A 17,728-nucleotide genomic window follows, 5' to 3' on the forward strand; every position below is an offset into this window, starting at 1 on the left:
TTAGGGGAGAGCTATAGTTGCGGGAAGTTCAAACTCCGAGTACCAAGTACCGAGTACCCAGTCCCGTGTCCCGATTCCCGATCCCCGGCCTCCGATCTGCGAGAACTTTCCAAGAGCAAGTGGAGCGATTCCGAAGGTGGCTGCCACTTTGCAAGGCCCATACGAATGTGTTTTGGTTTTGGTGGGTGGAGATTCAGATGAGGATGGAGACGGAGGGTTGGCATGTGCCGCCACTTGAATCAGTGGCTGTTTATTGGGGATCGGATTGGGGGAGGAATCGGGAGAGGGATCGGGATTGGGAGAGGGTAGCCTCCGAGTGCCATGTGCAATGGCAGCCAAACATCAACCGTGTCAAAATTCAAAGAAACAAAAGCGGAAATGTTTTTGTTTTCCTTATTTTTAACAGCCGCCACATGAGGAAAACTAAAACACCCGAGTGCCAGTGGTAATGGTAATGGAAAGCGGACTTGGTCAATGAACTTTACCCGCTGTCTATAATTGGCCGTGCCAGCGGAATTTGGTTATGAGCCTGCAGGAGTAGGATAATTATATATTTAAGTAAATAATTTAATATTTTATATAGAGACCAACAAAAGAACACTGCAAACTCTGAACTACATAAGATTATTAATTAAATATTAATTACCTTATAAATTAAAAGCGGTAACTAATAGATTTAAGATAAACGCAAAAACAGGATTTCTATTATATAAATATGAGAAAAGATAATTTTTAAGATTCAATATTGTCTACATATTTTGTATGTAGAATATTTAAAAATGATATGTCAAAATACGTAAATTACTGGATTACGGTATAAATGTAAAATACTAAAGAGTATACGTGACAAGTCAAACGGTAACACCGATACCTTCACACAACTAACGCCTGCTCATATCGATGACACGTTTATCGGCCGTCAATCGGGCAATAATAGAAACTTGCTGCGCTTCCGAATATTCGCGAAATTGACCGGAAAACGCACAAAAGCGGGCAAAAACTGCACTAAAATATGCACAACTAGAAAGGGCATCCACAAACCATAAGAAACGCAAAGCAAAAGACGCGGAGCAGCCAGGGAACAAGCAGCAAACATCATGGCGCCCACCCCCTTGCCCCTCGAGCAAATGCCCGGTGTTGGCGGCGGCGGAGGAGGCTACTTGCCCGCTGCCCAGGTGAGTTCCCCTGTCCCATTCCTATATTATGGATATATAATTCACTTGTGCATCACAGGAGGGCGGCCCCCGGATCAACACAATGTCCATGTCGGTGCTGATCGATTTCATCATCCAGCGGACTTACCATGAACTAACTGTACTGGCTGAACTGTAAGTACATGTTTGAACATGTATACAACATTTACATATGCTTGATTGCCGTGAATATTCCAGCTTACCCCGCAAAACGGACATGGAACGCAAGGTGGAGATCTACAACTATGCGGCACGCACTCGCCATTTGTTCACCCGACTGAATGCGCTGGTCAAATGGGGCAACTCGGTGTCGAAGGTGGACAAATCGTCGCAGATAATGAGCTTCCTGGACAAGCAGAACATGCTGTTTGTAGAGACCGCCGACATGCTGGCGCGCATGTCCCGCGAAACTTTGGTTCGTGCTCGATTGCCCAACTTTCACATACCCGCCGCCGTTGAAGTTCTGACCACTGGCACATACAATCGTCTACCCACCTGTATACGCGAGCGGATCGTGCCCGCCGATGCAATTACGCCGGCGGAGAAGAGACAGACACTGCTCCGTCTGAACCAGGTCATCCAGCACCGCCTGGTCACAGGAAAACTGTTGCCGCAGATGAGAGAATTCCGCATTCGCAACGGACGAGTCACCTTCGAGGTGAAGCACGAGTTCAGCGTTTCACTGACCGTAATGGGAGATAATCCCACAGTTCCCTGGCGGCTGCTGGACATTGACGTGCTCGTCGAGGACAAGGAGACAGGAGGTAAGGAATCTAATATTCTCTTCCAATTCTATATAATGTACTGAAATCATTGTCTTTAGATGGAAAATCCCTGGTGCATCCGCTGCAGGTCAACTACATCCATCAGCTCATCCAGGCACGTCTGGTGGAGAATCCCAATGCCCTCAGCGAGGTGTACAACTGTTTGCACTACTTCTGCCAATCCCTGCAGCTGGAGGTTCTGTACACGCAGACCTTGCGTTTGAACTACGAAAGACTGGACGACAACAACATAACGGTGGAGGAGTACGTCCCAGGTGTAAAATTGACGGTCTCGTACTGGCGTGACCTGAAGTCGGAGCTGGGCTACCGCCTCACCGTTCAGTCGGATCCCAGCGAGATCGGGCGTCCGCTGGCAGTGGTCCACGTGCCCTCACTGGGCGCCAAGGAGTCTGCCGAAGTGGCGGACCGGGCCGTTCGCTCTGAGCACCTTTCCATGGAGCGCCTAATTGTGCATACTGTCTACATACGATCGGTGTCCAGGCTGAGCGATCTCAAGCTGGAGTTTCAGGCCTTTTTGAAGGATGTTGACTGTGAGTGTAACGTAAAGCTTAACTAGTTGTGCGCGAGGACTAACTAATTCCGGTCATCTTTTCGACAGTCAACCTCCAAGGAACTCCTGCCATTTTGACCGTGCCCGTACTCTCCCCCTGTCTGAGGGCCGAGCAGATACACATCACCATTGACACCCACACGGGCATGTTCCGTTGTCATGTGCCCAAGCATCTGGACTGTCCGATCACGGAGGAGATGCAGGACTGCCTCAATGGGGATCGCAGCAAGCTGCCCGGATTGCTTTCGGAGCTGCGCTTCTGGATCACCCATCGGAGGTGCGATAAAACCCTACAACATCTTCCGGCTACGGCCACCGAGACACTTCCATTTCTTGTGCAGCCTGATCAGGAGCTCTTGCAGCCGGGCAGACACAAGATTTATGTCAAACTGCACAGGCATCCCAATATTGTGCTGGTAATTATACATTCAGTGAGTGTAATTAAGAAAATATGACAACTTTGATCTCTTTCAGGTGGTTCAACTCAAGGAAAAGACTACCATGCCCAACGAAATGGAATACACCTTTCACCTGGGCTTCGTGGCCTTCCAAAAGGACGAGTTGGATGTTATAGACGACTCCGCCAAGCAGCTGGTGTCTGTAGTGGCCCAGCCGCATTCGGACATTCCAAAGTGTTACACCAAGTTGATGCGCCTCATCGAGTTTGATACTTTTGTGGCCACACATGGTCCTGGCACTGAGGTGGACGGTGAGCATAGCGGCACTTTAAATCCTTGAACCACCTAATTAAACAATGAATCTTTTAGCGGAGGTTTCCCCGCACAAACGAAAGTCGAATGGAGATTTGCTGGCTCCTCCGGCCAAACAACAAAAGACCATATTTCCTGCCTACTTCATTCCCGAGCTGGCTCACGTGGTGGCCATGTGTGACGAAAAGATACCCTTCATGAACCTAGCCCAGACGCTGTCCAAGCACAATATTCCCCACAGCGGTCTTCAGGTGGAGGCGAATGCCACGTCACTCGTGCTAAAGATCCTGGCCTTACCACAGCCAGGCAAAACAACTTTTGCAAGCCAACAACCACAGCAACAGGGAGCACCTGCCGGAGCAGCGGAAAACAAGCCAGGTGGGGCCTCAGGATTGCCGAAAATCGACCCCCACGTGTGGGACGACCTGATGCGTCGCGTTCTCTCCATTTCGGTGCGCTCGCAGACCAACAAGAACAGCCAGGTCCGCATCTGGGTAGTGGAGTTCGTCTTCTACAGCACGCCGCTGCAAAGTAGCCACCAGAAGGAGCAGGGCAGTCGGCGGACTGTTTACCTCACCTACGAGCAGGCGAACCACGACTTTTCCAAGACAGTTGAGGATCTGCTGAACGACTGGTCGAAAATCGTGTACCTGTACACGCTGGTGCACGACTTTGCTGAGCAGCTGCGAAACAGTGAGTTTACACCAGTGCATTCTTTTGCATTTATTAACTTCTCTTCAATTTATAGAACGCCTTTCCCTGTGCGACATGCTGGTGGTCAAGTCATACAGCTACATGAACCTGCTACTCGGTTACGGACCCAAAAAAGAGGTAAGCTGCAATATCTACTGGTCGGTGCAATCGCACGGCTTCCGACTGACGTTCGTGGGTGGAATGTCAGCCGTAAACGCGCACTCAATGATGCGTGACCAGCTGGCGCAACACTTGAACCAGCAGCATAGCATCACCCAGGTCGCCCAGATCCTGCATGAAACCTACAACCCGCTGAGCTCCATTGCCAAGCTGCCAGTGCTGCCCTTCTTGGGGATACCGGTAAGTACACTTAGCTACTGTGCATCAAACATCATTACATTATCCCTCGATTCTAGCGCCCTCAGGTGCCAGTGCTATCGTTCTGCATGCTGGCACAATCGCCGTGCCTGATAAGGTTGACTTACCAGGCAGTCTACTGTCTGGAGTTGCGTTTCCGTGCCAACCGACTCGTGTCCATCCGAGATGGAGCGAGCAGTCGCTTCGAGCGCAACGTGGTGGAGGAGTTCACGCCCATCCAGGGCCTGAAAGCCTTCCTCTCCAAGTACGTGGATGAGTCGGCGGTCTACAGGGGACGGGCTTCCCACGAGGACGACAATCCGCTGTCGCCCATGGGAATGGAGGACAACTTCGGTGGACCGAGCAGTGTTGCGGGGGTAAGTGCTGGTGGCTCCTCACCATTTTTGGGAACTGGAATGCGGGGACCGCAGTCGCCCAGAGACAGTGGCTTGCGTTTTCCTGCCCCCCACACGCCGCCCTCCAGTTCAAATCCGCACACACCCGCCAGTCCGCATCCAAGTGCGGGCGCAGGTGGCGGCAGCGGACCCCAGGGACATGGCAACTTCAACCTGACCTCACCGCCAGCGCCGCACATGCCGCATCCGTCGCCCAGCGGCTTGATGCCCTCGTCTCCGCTGAATCCTCAGCCCAGTCCGCACATGGTCCACAGCCCTGGACCCAACACGCTGTACATGCAGAGCCACCAGGACTCTCCCTTCACCGCCATGTCGCCGGCGAATAACAACTGGCCCGGATCCCCCAGCATGCCGCGTCCATCTCCACGACCCGGACAGAGTCCTGAGCACAAAAGCACAGGTGGTGGAGCAGGAGGAGCCGGCGGTGCGGATAGAGGCGGCTCTCGGGGCACTCTCAATCGGCCCTGGGCTGGAGCAGTGCCTACTCTGCTCACCCATGAGGCCTTGGAGACTCTGTGTCGGCCCAGTCCGCATCCCAACAAGGACATCAATGTGCAGGACATGAGTCCGCTAGAGCGTTTTCTGGGCTGCGTTTATATGAGGAGGCAATTGCACAGAAACATCCAGAGCGAGGAGACGCTTACGGCGCTGAACAGCACCGAACCAGGAGTGGTGCTCTTCAAGGTGGACGGACTGCAGTGCCAGGTGGTGCTGAACCAGATGCACATGCAGACGCTGCACCTCAAAATCTCGCAGCTGCCGCCCATGCCCGACAAGCTGCCGCCGCCGTTCCAGCTTAGCCAGGACGACCTGCTGGTCATAGAGCAGTACTTTGACACCAGAGTGGCAGCTCCACCATACCGACCCAATTCCCTGCACAGCATCTGCCGACTGCTGAACCTGCCCGCCCAGGTACTCAAGGATTTCGTACAGATCATGCGTCTGGAGCTGAAGCCGGAACTGGGTGGCGACCAACTGAAGTGGACGGTGCAGATGTGCTTGCGCATGCCGCCCTCGGCGGTGCCCATTGTGCCCAGCGGCAATGCCTGCGTGGTTCTGGGACGCATGAAGATACTGTTCTTCCTGCAGATCACGAGGATACCCTATGGCGCGGGCATGGGCGTGGGCAAGGACTGGAAGGACAGCCCCTCGCTGGTGCTGCCCATTGTGTACGACATTCAGACGAACGTCACCCAGCTGGCGGAACGCACGGGACAAGTGACCTCGCCCACAATGACCGCTGCCAGCACGCTTCTGCGCCGCTTTGCCGAGTTCAATGCGCAACAGAATCAGTGTACGCTCTTCCCAGCCATCACGGATCTGCTGACGAATCTTCAGCTGGCCGCAGAGATGCCACAGCCACCGCCCAACCAATCCATAGGACCTCCCGTGGGCGTGGGCGTCGGAGTAGGTGTGGGTGTCGGAGTGGGAGTGGGATCCAGTCCCAATCCGATGATGCCCATGCAGCAGCTGCCCCAGCAGGTGGGACCCCAGGGTCCAGTGGGTCCCGGCGGCTACCCGCAGATGGGCCCCAATCCCGGTGGCCCGCAGTGATGAAGGCGCAAGCGCCGCGCCTCCTCGCAGCAGCCGTGAGCTGAAGGCCTGTGAGCTGGCAACCCGGAACGGCGATCGATTATTTATGGGATAAGCGAGTTTATTGGATAAGCGTACACAGAACACCCTCTGCTCTGGGGTGAGTCGATTTGGAATCTCAAAAGTCGTAGCAAACGAAGTAATCCATGAGCAGTTTTGAAGCTTCGCAAAACTGCACATGGTGCGCTTTCTGCCCCTATAATTTTGTAGATTGTTTACATACCAAGAAATCGATCCACTCCACGATACACTATTTAGTTAATGCTAGTATCTAATTCATTTGTATTTGGCAACTCCAAACATAACTGGAGTTGTCAAATGTGTCAAATATGTCAAATATTATAATGAAAGTCTGCTTTGGTAGTCCTTAAGATTCCATTTCACCAATATTGCGGTGTTCCTGTTGACCAAGGACCAAAAATGTTTTGCATGCACATTTGGCAGCAGCCACCTGACCCAAGAAAAGAGAGGCACGACATGATATCTCATTTGGGGATCAGGTGCTATATACATTTTATTATTGTGCTGTACTCCCTGAAAGATTGGGCATGGAAACAAATTACACATCCAAGATTATAAATTGTTAACTAAACAGTGCGGCTAGGTATGTAATAAAACGATTATCGATTATCTATAAATGTACATAGGTGTGAGTCATACTTGTGTGTTCCTTTGCTAATTTGTTTCTATCACATAGTTCGATTGCAGACGCGCCAGAGTTGCTGCCATGCGGACTCCGACTCCGAAGGAGCAGATGGCAGCGGAGATCTGGCCAAATGCTTTGTGACTATTGCACCGAGGTTAGTTTGTGTTGTCGTCTATCTAATAATCTATAGATTATCTACTCCCGTTGGTATTTGGCTTGGTTGCTGGTCGCGCGGGGCTTCGATCCCGTTCACTGCTGATTCGCAATCTGAGTGTTGTCCATCTGGGTGGTCAGCTCGGCTATGCCCTCCTCCTCCTCGGAGATGAGGTCCACCCAGTAGCGGAGCTTCTTGCTGCGCAGGTAGCTGGCGGAGTTGTCGAAAACCACGGTGTCTGAGGATGATTTTCACATGCCATTAATAGAGGTAACCAAAACGAAGCTATTCTACTCACAAGTGGTGTGGGGTCGCGTGGAGATGTAGCCAATCTCGTCCATCTCGTTGGAGTACACCGTTCCCAGGGGCACCTCGCTGCGCTTCTCGCCCGTCTTGTCGTCCACGCTGTAGATGCCGAATTTGATGTCGTAGTCAAAGGTGCGGAACTCCCACGAGAGGATCTTCTGCTCCTCCACGTTGACCTTAAAGTGCAGCTTCAACTTGTCGCCCTTGGGCACCTGGGCCTCCACAAAGTCTCGGTCGCTCTGCTGGCTGCTCTGGTCGATGTAGAGCTCCTCCGGCAGCTTGCCGCCCCAGATCATCAGTGCCTTGCACTGGGGATCTCCGTTCCTGTCCACCATCTCGCCGCCCCAGGCCTTCGGGAATGCCTTGCGGTTGACGTGGGAGAAGAGCTGCTCCTGCCAGCGGTCCACTCCGGACTTGTAGATCACGATCTTGCTGGTGGTGTTCTCGTCCAGGAACTTCTTCACTATGTTGAACGCCACCGAGAAGAGCTTGGGCGCGTTGATTATGTAGCACATCTTCAGCAGCTCCGGGAAGTTGGCCTCGTATTGCTTCACCGTTGAGATCACACATTCGGCTGCCGGTCGCCAGGCGTACTGCTTCAGGTTCACGTCCTGCATGTCGAAGAACACGACCAGCTGGCGGGCCCGCCATCCGTGCTTTTGGCTCTGGTCGTAGGCGATCTTCATGAAGCGCTCGAGCAGCAGCACCAGGTACTTTTGGAACTCGAAGCGCGTGACGCAGTGCATCATGCCCCACATGTCGAAGTTGGCGAAGGGGCAGACCAGCACTGAAAAGGAAAATGCAGTTGCTTAGTTTGTGGCTTTGTTTGTGCCGAGCATTCGCCACCAACCCGGGGATCCTTCGTTGTCGTAGCCCATGAGGCCGTAGGGCAGATACTCCTGCAGTGCCTTCGGTGGATCCCACTTCTCGATGTTGTCCACATTCCACATGGCGCGGGTTTTCAAGCTCTACGAGGTAATAACACAGTTTAATCAGTAAAGCCATTCATTTTAATCCTTTTTGTACTTACAGCCCTCAGCATCTTCTCCGCGGCTTCCAGATTCCATTTGCGAGCTGTTTTTGAACGGAAGGAAATATAGTTTTCATCTAGGTTATATTGAAGTAGTAACTTACCTCTCAGCCAGCGCACCAAGAAGTAATCGTCGTGGGTTCCCACCAAAGCATCATCCATCTGCTTGCGAAACTGTAAGTACAATAAATGTGTTGTTATCAATGACTATATATTACAATTTTTGATATGAATCATTATACTTGAGCACCATATTTATGATTCATATTGTGCAGTGATATATTATTCAGGCTTCAAATATATCTTAAGGAAACTTTCACTTAAAGAAATCGCAGATCACGTTTAAAATTAGTAAAAGCTGCTGTGTTAGGGTAACTTTTATAATATATCTCAAATAACTGCTAGCTTATATGCATAAAGTTTTTGTTTGAATTGTTTTTAAAGCGTTAGCGAGCACAGTTTTATTACCTCTATTAGGAGTTGTTGACTTAGAGCCAAAGTTACATAGATAACGCGGCCTAGATGCAAGTGATATGTGTTATTGCACTAATGTTGCCCTGTAACTTGTGTAGATTCAGCAGATTGCAGTTCACCCCAGCTTAAAAAACAGCTATTTTCAATCTGATTTATAATCCAATTTGTTTGAATGATTTATTTGCCGAAGGCCGTGCAGAGGGACGGCTTTTGACGGATTGTTCGAAGAGCTGAGCGGGTAAATTTCCTATCTCCAAGCGATAACGTTTATTGGGTCTGGGGCTGCGCACCTGCATATTGGCCTTTGTTGTCTTAATTGCTGTTAATTTGTATTGGCCTTGTGCCGACTGCCAAATTCGGATGTGGTCAACGAAAGCTGATTCGCACAGCAGCTGATAGCAAGAGTTCACTCAATCGGCTGCATTTGTTTTACGAGCCAGAGCTCACAGCACCTTTGAGGCCTTTTGCTAACTAACTTATTTGTCGCGTAAACATCACGTACTTCAATTTGCATTCGATCAAGTGCATACTTAGCACCATTTCAATCATTTAATTGACTCGCGTCTAGGTTGCTTGCCAACTGCTGAGTCACTCGGCTCAGGCTCGACTTCAAAAACCACTTGGAATTCAATAACGAGGCCGTCTCACCGCTAGCCGCTAACCGCTTCTTTTATTTGGTTTTTTCTGTTTTCGGCTTTAGTTTTCGCTTTTCGCAGCTTGGCTGCAAACTTGGCCAAAGACCAAGCTGTGGCTACTACCCGCCTGTGGATGTCATTAGCGCCCAGTTCTGTTGGCTTTGGCTGTGCGTACTTCCTCGTTTTATCGGCGGGCCGTAAGACTGGGTTTTTGGCCACTTGCTTTGTTCTTCCACTTCTTGGCCTGACTTTGACTGAGTTTTCCACACAGACGGAAAGGTTAATACCCATTGAGCCACTCGAAATTGAGTCTATACTTGGCGTGGTCGCCCTACACTTCAGTCTGCCGCTTGAATAATGCTAGCCTAGCATTTAACGATGGGCAATGTTGCAGTCGTTTTGCATTCCGCTCGAAATCCAGAAGACAACGAAGTTTCTCTTCTTTTCATTCGGATTTTAGGCAGTCGAAGACACCTGCGCTGAAACCTGTTGCTTGGATGATTTGATTTATGCTAATTCTACCTGATTTGTACAGTAGATCTCGCCGGGTCTAAGGGTCGATCCCTGGGTGATTTCGTTCTGGATCAATGCTCCTCGCTTAACGACTGGGTCGCGTTTATCATTAAACACTTCATGTGTATTCATACGGATAATCGCAGTCGTTGTCATGAAATTGCACAAATGTCGCACTTAGCATCCCGCGGGCAATTAAAAAAGGGCAGGGGTCGCTCTTAATCCGCCTATTATGATGGATTAATTGCCCTTTTTATTCATTGTTTAATTACTTGCAAGGGTTCTGATTTACTTCTCTCATTGCATACAATGCATTCTACCTATTTGAGTAGTTTATCTACAAGTGTCCAATTTAGTTTCGCTTACTATTAACAGCGCCTTATGAGGCGTTCTCCTCGGCTGCCCGTTTTATGTGTATTTTATTTGCATATTTTCATTGAACTGATCGGTTTGTGTGTCACCATTCGACTTCAGCTGAGTTTTGGTTTCGCAAGCGGTTTTCGGTGTGCCAACCAAGAACTCGTGAGACGTCAACAATGCGCAACTGCATTAAAAACATGCATCAGTGGCGAAGTTGGAAGGCGTTTCGAGGGTTTCAATAGTATTATTCTTAAAGTACTTCTTATGATGTTATGGCTTTTTGCACAGAATATCAATCTCTTTTAAGTAGCCCCCATTATTTCCTCGACTACAGCTCTGGGTAGATAATGGAGTATACTTAATATGTTGCAGTTGATTCTGCTTTGGCAGAGTCTGATGAATTTGCCAACACTTAAAAAGGGAAGTCAAGCGAGCAATTTCTCATTTCCATAACCAGCCATCAATATGCTTCGCTGACTGCACGATGACTGTTCTGTTTTACTTTGTTTAGAATAAATCACTGATCATTGGGAAATTCATAGAGGCAATTTGTTGCAAACTACGTTGAATAAAGAACGTTGCTGAAACTATTCTTGGCACTTGGAGGCGCATCAATATAACAAAATTAGTTTGCTTGGAAATATCTGTAACTTTCTTATAAATTAATTGATAACCTATCGATCATAGAAAGTATCATAAAGGGCTCACTGGCTTTAAACTATATAAGTTTCTCTTTTGACAAAACACGTTTACCTGATTAAGTTATTTGTTAACTTCTCCACTATGTTCTCGGAATGAGTCCCTGAACCAAAACGATTACTATAAAGTGGGTAAACACAGCCTCGTTGTGGAGCTGGAGCTTTATCTGCATGCTCCCCCTGCCAAGAATCCCCAGGCAAATACCGAGTACTTCCCCCAAGAGACCCACGGGAAATGCTTACCTTCTCCAGTATGGCGCGTTGTTCTTCGCTGATTTCGGGCAGTGGAGCAGACATGTTTTTGGTTTTGTTTGGTTAGTTTGTGTTTGTATTTTTTGTATTTTGACTATGGCGTATCTTAGATATTTGGCTTTATTGACCGGGCGGCGTGCGAACGTGGCCAATTTGGTAAGCCGGGCACACACAGTCACATTAAGTCGAAGATATGGGGCCGAATGCGGATTTCTTTTCTTTGCTGTTCACACGCAAAATTTTAAAGCTCTTGCTATGGCTGTTCGGTTTTTGGCAGCTGCGGCTCAGAAGAAGAGATAACAATAAAAAACTTTCTACTATTATTTAGCCGTTACGTTAGCGCTTTTAGCCGCGCACATTATTTCCAGCGCAATTATTCTGCGTTTTATTTTTGTGTTCGTCTCGTTTTGTAGTCTCTACAGACGGACGGGCTAATTACAATAATGCCAACTTGGAAAATGCCTCAAACTTGGCCCAAGGCGAGTGTCGCACGCAAATGGTTAAAATGGCTGAAATGGCTAAACAAAATAACTGAAATCCGTATCCGCAGCTGTGTGAGCGTTCAGAATGTTTTGCTTTCGTTAGTGATAAAGCGGCGAGCTGAGGTGCAGTGTGTATATTAGTCGCTATTTCGCGGGTTTCCGAGCCAATCCGATGCGTTCCGTTCCGAGGGTGGCGAGCAACTGACGCCAGCGGTTCCACTGCGCCACTTAAAAGTGGATGAAATCGAAATGAACGGAGAGCAAACAGAGAGACTGCCAGCCAAGAGAATCACTCTTTGGGCCAGAGAAAATCCAAACAGCTGAACGGAAGTCTCGACTGCGGGATACCTGGGCTACCCCTTAATGCTATGCTATGTCTATGCTTAATAAGGTGGATAAAAATGGGTGTGGGTGTGAAATGGGTATTCCATTGACCTAACCCATTTATGCCTAGCCTAACCCATCACCTGATCCCATGGGCCACTTACCAATCAACTGAAGCACTCTTCAACTGATAACGCTTTTTTTGCACGCCAAATATAAACATATGTTTGGCGGGATAAGATACGGAAGCCAAGTGCTTTGGCACCCGTTGTTATTTCTGTTATTTTTTACGAGTTTGTTTACCACTTTTAAAGAGCAATTTGTATATCAGGTCTTGACAAAAAGCCTTTCAATAAGCCTATAACTTTTCCATATGGTGATTTATCCTTGAAAAATTAAGAGTATTTTGGCCACAGCTTTGAAAATATTGGTTCAAATATTATTAGCTTATTTAAATCGTATTTAAATTCCCTTTTGTTTCATACTATTGGCGTCTAAATCCGACACTTTTAAATTTTTTCGATTTTTTGAAAAAAAATCATGATGTTACCCCTTATAAAAAATTCAAAAATTAAAAAAAAAAAAAATGTTTAAAGCAGCTAGAAAGCTAAAATATTCTTTGGTATGGTCAATCAGCTGTAAAAAACAGCCATCACTGTGTGTTTGTGTTATCTTGTGTTATTGATAAACAAAGCTTATTTTATAGTTTTAAAAAGTGAATTAGAACAAATCTGAATTTCATACTTTGATTCGTTATTAATTCCCCACATTCTCATTCGATAGATTTCTGGTTGTTGTCTGAGCTAGTTGTGCGTGTGGTGAATTTCAATAGGTTGGCGCTTGTTAGGTGAATAAGGCTGGTTTAAAATGGAAAAGTATAAAGTGAATGCGTACTTTCCATTTACAGTCGACTTTAGTGATTTACACTTTTAAAGATAGTGCTCTTAAAGATTACTCTTACTGTATGGTATTCGGGCATAATATTATGCATTTCCCATCTGAAATTACTTCACTCTAAACCCATTCCAAGCAAAAGACGCGGACTGCTTTGGTGTAACTAATTTAATGTGTGTACAATCAATCACCAGACAACGACGCCGTCCGAGATCTTTTTGTGAAAGTCGTAGAGACTGGGAAAGACGTGATCGCGGTCGATGTCCTCGCCGTATTTCTTGACCAGATATGCGTAGCTCTTCTCGTGCACCAGCGCCGAGTGCCAGCCCAGTTCCTTGGCGGCCAGGTAGTCGGTGGTTGGTCCGTCGCCAATGTGCAGGCACTCCTCCGGCCTGAGGTTGTCCAAGCCCGACTTCTCCATCGCCTTGTGAAAGATTTGGGGGTCGGGCTTCTCGGCCTGCACCTCGTACGAGTTGACCGCGAAGTCCAGGTACTGGTCCAGCTTGGTGTTCTGCAGCAGGGTCGTCAGCCGCGGATCGAAGTTGGCAATCACGCCCAGCTTGCACTTCTCCGGCTTCAAGTCCTTGCGGATGTGCTGGAGGAGCTCCACGCTGCCGTTGCACGGCTGCCAGCAAATGGAGGTTTTGTAGAGCTCGATTAGGTGGTTGGAGAAGTTGTGCAGCTTCTCGTCGGGAATGGCCGCTCCGCTCTCCGAAAAAGTTCCTGCGAATGGAGTCGGACAGTTTGGTTAGTGTTTAAGCATCGATGAATGATCAACTCTGAACCACTTGGGTGTTTTGTGAAATAGAGTTTATAACTGTTCTAATCGACAGGAAATTAGCAGGTGCCAAACGCTTGTGTGATCTTTGCATTAGAAGAGAAGTTTCATTAATCTCTAATCTTTGGAGCGCCATCGTTGTTGACGTCTGCAACTTTTAGCTAATGTGCCTAATGCAATGTTTTCGAATAGATATTTCTTTTCGACAGTTTTCTACACTAAATCATACAAATAGTTTTGTCATGATCGGATTTGCTTTCGCTACCTACTAAGCGGTGTTTCTAGCCATTGTTGCTGAGAGAAGTTGCGGATACTAAGCACTTTTAGTGGCGATTGCGCCAAATGCACTTTGGAACAAGCCGCAATGTTTATCACCCCCCAGTAGACAAACACTTCGCGGGCACTCACCTGCTATCAGCTTACGCCACCATTGCTGCCACTCCATCTGCGGATTCGTGTCGCGCCCAAAGTTGGGATAATCGCGGTTCATCTTGTACCTGGAAAGATCAGTTCAGTTTAGATGGATCATATGATATAATATAATATATCTGTGCCTCCTACCAGTTGGCCTTGAAGTTCTTGGCCAGCTCGTTGTTGTCGCATCGGGCGCCGAACAGGGCGCCAATCTCGCCGTACTGCTTGCCGGGAGTGGTGCGGAACTGGAGCAGGGTGTTGGTCACATCGAAGGTTATGAGGCGAAAGCGGCTGAGGCTGCGCATCTTGCCGGGAATCTCTGAAAATGTCGCTCGAGAACTCTTGACGTGTGACTGACGACTTGCGACTCTCGTCGAACGTTGGCGACTGAAATCAGCCGGCGAACTACGTGAGCTGGGGGCATTCTGTTATTGTTTTGTACGAAAGCCGATCCGCCTCGTTATCACCAGCAGCTGCTGCCCCCAGATTCCGATTCCAATTCCGAGGGCTTCGTTTCGAATCGAATCGAATTGAATCGCGGACCTCGGAGCATCGGAACACACATGCATACACATACATACAAATGCCGAGCCGGATTAAAATGGCACTTTATCTTCGCCGAGTGCTGCGGTTATCTCTGGTTTCATGTTGTCAAATTAGTATCGATCTGCAATCTGCACTGATTACTCGGCGAAGCAAACACTGTTGCCCAGATAAGAACGACTTTCTTATCACTTTCTTTGCTTTTCATTTGTGTTTCTTCTAAAAACAGTGCGCTTTCTCCCCAGTGTTGAACAATTCCACGATTTCATAATCATTTCATCTAACGGTAGAACCGGAAAAATGTTTAATTACATATCACTTCAGTTTAATAATACAAATAAGCAAAGTAACAAAATTTCGCTCAAATTAGTTGATTTGTATGCGCCACCTGGCGGTCTACTGACGGTGGGAGTCTCGGCTTACTCTTCTGCTAAGTACAGAGCTCTGTTAAAACTGTAGTCATGTTATTTCCAACTAGGTGGCGCCACGGCACAAAAAATTGGCGGCAAATTCAAAAAAATATGTTTAGATTGAAAATATTAGAAAATTAAGTTGTAGGTCCAAGTAGTTACTTTAAAACTAATTTTAATTTTAAAATGTTTTGTAGATAAGCACAACGAGTGTGTGTTGAGTTAATAGATTTCCGTTTTCTATTATGATTTTATCGCTGATAAAAGTAACTTAATTATAAAGAAGTATCAGCATTCCACAAATTATTTTGGCAGCACCCATTCTCCGTTGTCATTGGCCAATTCCATTCGATTTGGCTATAAATAATACGCGAATTTAACGACTTGAGGTCGGATTTCTTTGGAAAGGGATCCTGAAATTCCGTGCATTCTGCTTGTCAAATTGTCGGTTTGTTTTTGTCTCTCCTTTTTTGATCGGCATTTAGGAATGCTGGACTTTGTTCGGAATGCCATAACTCGAACTGCCGGGAAAGGGAATTTCCCAAATAAAACAAAAAATCAGGCAGAAGAACATTTGATAATGCTATTAAATACGATCTACAAATAATTCTACACTAATTGCCTACACAAAACAAGGACTCTGAGTATTAGAAAGGGATCTTTATATGTGATAAGAATTCCATTGATCGTATGTAAATTATCCAGTGCATTTTGGATTTTCCCGAGCCTCTTGAAGTCTGCAGACCTTTTGGAGGTGCAACTCCGCTGATTACCACCTACAAAGCTTGTTTGCTCTGCTCTACGTCGCCTTATCGCCGCAACCCAACTTGGCTCTCTGGCGGTTGCAGAAAGCGAACTAAAAAGCGAGCTAAAAAATAACAAAAACGGCAAAATTCAGTTACTGTCCAACTTTCAACAAAAACTTTCCCAAGAAAAGTAACCAAGCGAAGGCGAGTCAACGACTCCCCTGGAATTCGGTGTTGGCCCTTTTCGAAATGTGTCTGGCTTGGAAGTCGGGGCCAAAGCTCCTCCGCCTCCCCCCCCCCTCCTCCTCCTTCTCCGCCCCCAGATGCCCCGAAACCCCCTTTGGATACCCCTCCACCCCCCTGCCCCATTCCCCATTGCCGGTCCCTCGATCCTCGTGCAACTCCGGCTGGCTGCCTGACTGCCTTTTAATATTATCTGCACTTTGGGTCTTTGGCTGCCGCCGCTTTTGTTGTTGTTGTTGCTGTAGTTGTTGTTGTTGCTGTTCTTGCCGCTTTGATTGGTCGTTTTAACCTGTTTGCGAATTTCTACCATGTTAATAAATAATTTTTAGTGGAGTTTTTAGAAGCTGCAGCAGCAAAAGTACCGCACCAGCAGCGCCAGCGTCATTACACTGATAATAAATATTAGCAAAACAAATATAAAAGTTAAAAGTTTATTTTACAAAGATGCACAAGTTGTATAGTTTATTGGATAACAATTTTTTCTTTATTCATGTGCATGAAACGTAAATGATAAAACTAATGAAATTTCAAGTAGATGTACCAAAGTCGGAAAAGCAAATATTTTGAAATACATTGCAGATTAATAGCTAGTTTTTGTTGACAGTGCATAACAGCTAATTCTACTGCTACCGCCACCTTCTTTTGTTTTCCACACATAATCAACGATTTTTCTAATATTAATTTGTAATACATTTTCGAACCTTTACAATTCCAAAAACATTTTTCATAAAAGAAAAAACGCAGTGTGAATATTTTCTTGCCGTGCATAAAAGCTAAACCCTGTGCTGCCGGCAGCTTCTCCTGTTTCTCCTGGCACGACAACTCCTCATCTCATCGGAGTTGGGTCGTCGTCGTCGTCTTCGTCGGATTAGGTTTGGCTGCTTCCACTGCAGCCACTTCTTTCTGCTCTTCGGATTCGATTCTGTTTGGTTCTGTGTGACTTGGAATGCAGCCAAACCGCCATGGGATCCGCCATCCTGCGTCTGCTCGCCCACTAGAATGGCCACTGCCACCTTTCCACCTCCCCAACTCGCCAGCTCTCCTTTTCGGCACCGCGCCACAAACGGACACCAGAGCTCTAGGAGCAGCCGGGTTCATTAAGTACCTGGGAAGCTAATGAAACTAACTTTTGGGGATCATTTGGGTCAAAGAAATACAAACTGAGGGATGAACTTGATGTGTTACTTAGGCGAGAGAAGAAAACAAGACTCAAATGGTTGCTATTATCAATATCAGTACTACGAGGGTCGTTTGATAGGTCCGTGACTTTTTGAATAAAATATATTTTTTTCGTCAAAGAAGCGTTTTATTTCTCAACATAATCTCCTTTTAGCTCTATACATTTAGTCCAGCGTTTTTCCAATTTTTTTATTCCTTCCAAATAATAGGTTTTCTCAAGGCCCTCAAAATAGTCGTTTGTTTCTGTGATGACCTCTTCATTTGACCCGAATCGCTTACCGCCGAGCCATTTCTTCATGTTTGGAAACAAAAAATAGTCACAGGGGGCTAAATCTGGAGAATATGCTGGA

General features: G+C 47.2%; 3 protein-coding genes across 3 annotated transcripts; 1 reads left to right on the forward strand and 2 right to left on the reverse strand.

Moving 5' to 3' along the window:
- Nucleotides 1-884: 884 nt before the first annotated feature.
- LOC122615802 (mediator of RNA polymerase II transcription subunit 14) lies at nucleotides 885-6,939 on the forward strand. The gene is made up of 9 exons (XM_043790930.1): nucleotides 885-1,175; nucleotides 1,234-1,328; nucleotides 1,392-1,957; nucleotides 2,017-2,508; nucleotides 2,577-2,944; nucleotides 3,003-3,237; nucleotides 3,296-3,931; nucleotides 3,987-4,291; nucleotides 4,348-6,939. The coding sequence occupies exons 1-9, from the start codon at nucleotides 1,098-1,100 to the stop codon at nucleotides 6,256-6,258; spliced, it is 4,686 nt and encodes a 1,561-aa protein (XP_043646865.1). The 5' UTR covers nucleotides 885-1,097; the 3' UTR covers nucleotides 6,259-6,939.
- On the reverse strand, nucleotides 6,781-12,037 carry LOC122615803 (SEC14-like protein 2). The gene is made up of 6 exons (XM_043790931.1): nucleotides 11,357-12,037; nucleotides 8,538-8,607; nucleotides 8,434-8,477; nucleotides 8,254-8,371; nucleotides 7,396-8,190; nucleotides 6,781-7,335 (listed from the first exon to the last, which is right to left on the reverse strand). Exons 1-6 carry the CDS (start codon nucleotides 11,408-11,410, stop codon nucleotides 7,193-7,195), a joined length of 1,224 nt encoding a protein of 407 aa, XP_043646866.1. The 5' UTR covers nucleotides 11,411-12,037; the 3' UTR covers nucleotides 6,781-7,192.
- Nucleotides 12,038-13,215: 1,178 nt separating this feature from the next.
- LOC122617309 (rhythmically expressed gene 2 protein) lies at nucleotides 13,216-14,664 on the reverse strand. Its single transcript, XM_043793132.1, has 3 exons — nucleotides 14,405-14,664; nucleotides 14,252-14,340; nucleotides 13,216-13,788 (listed from the first exon to the last, which is right to left on the reverse strand). The coding sequence occupies exons 1-3, from the start codon at nucleotides 14,560-14,562 to the stop codon at nucleotides 13,253-13,255; spliced, it is 783 nt and encodes a 260-aa protein (XP_043649067.1). The 5' UTR covers nucleotides 14,563-14,664; the 3' UTR covers nucleotides 13,216-13,252.
- Between the last annotated feature and the right edge of the window lie 3,064 nt (nucleotides 14,665-17,728).

Source organism: Drosophila teissieri, chromosome 3L, assembly GCF_016746235.2.
Source record: "Drosophila teissieri strain GT53w chromosome 3L, Prin_Dtei_1.1, whole genome shotgun sequence".
Classification (NCBI taxonomy): Eukaryota; Metazoa; Arthropoda; class Insecta; order Diptera; family Drosophilidae; genus Drosophila; species Drosophila teissieri.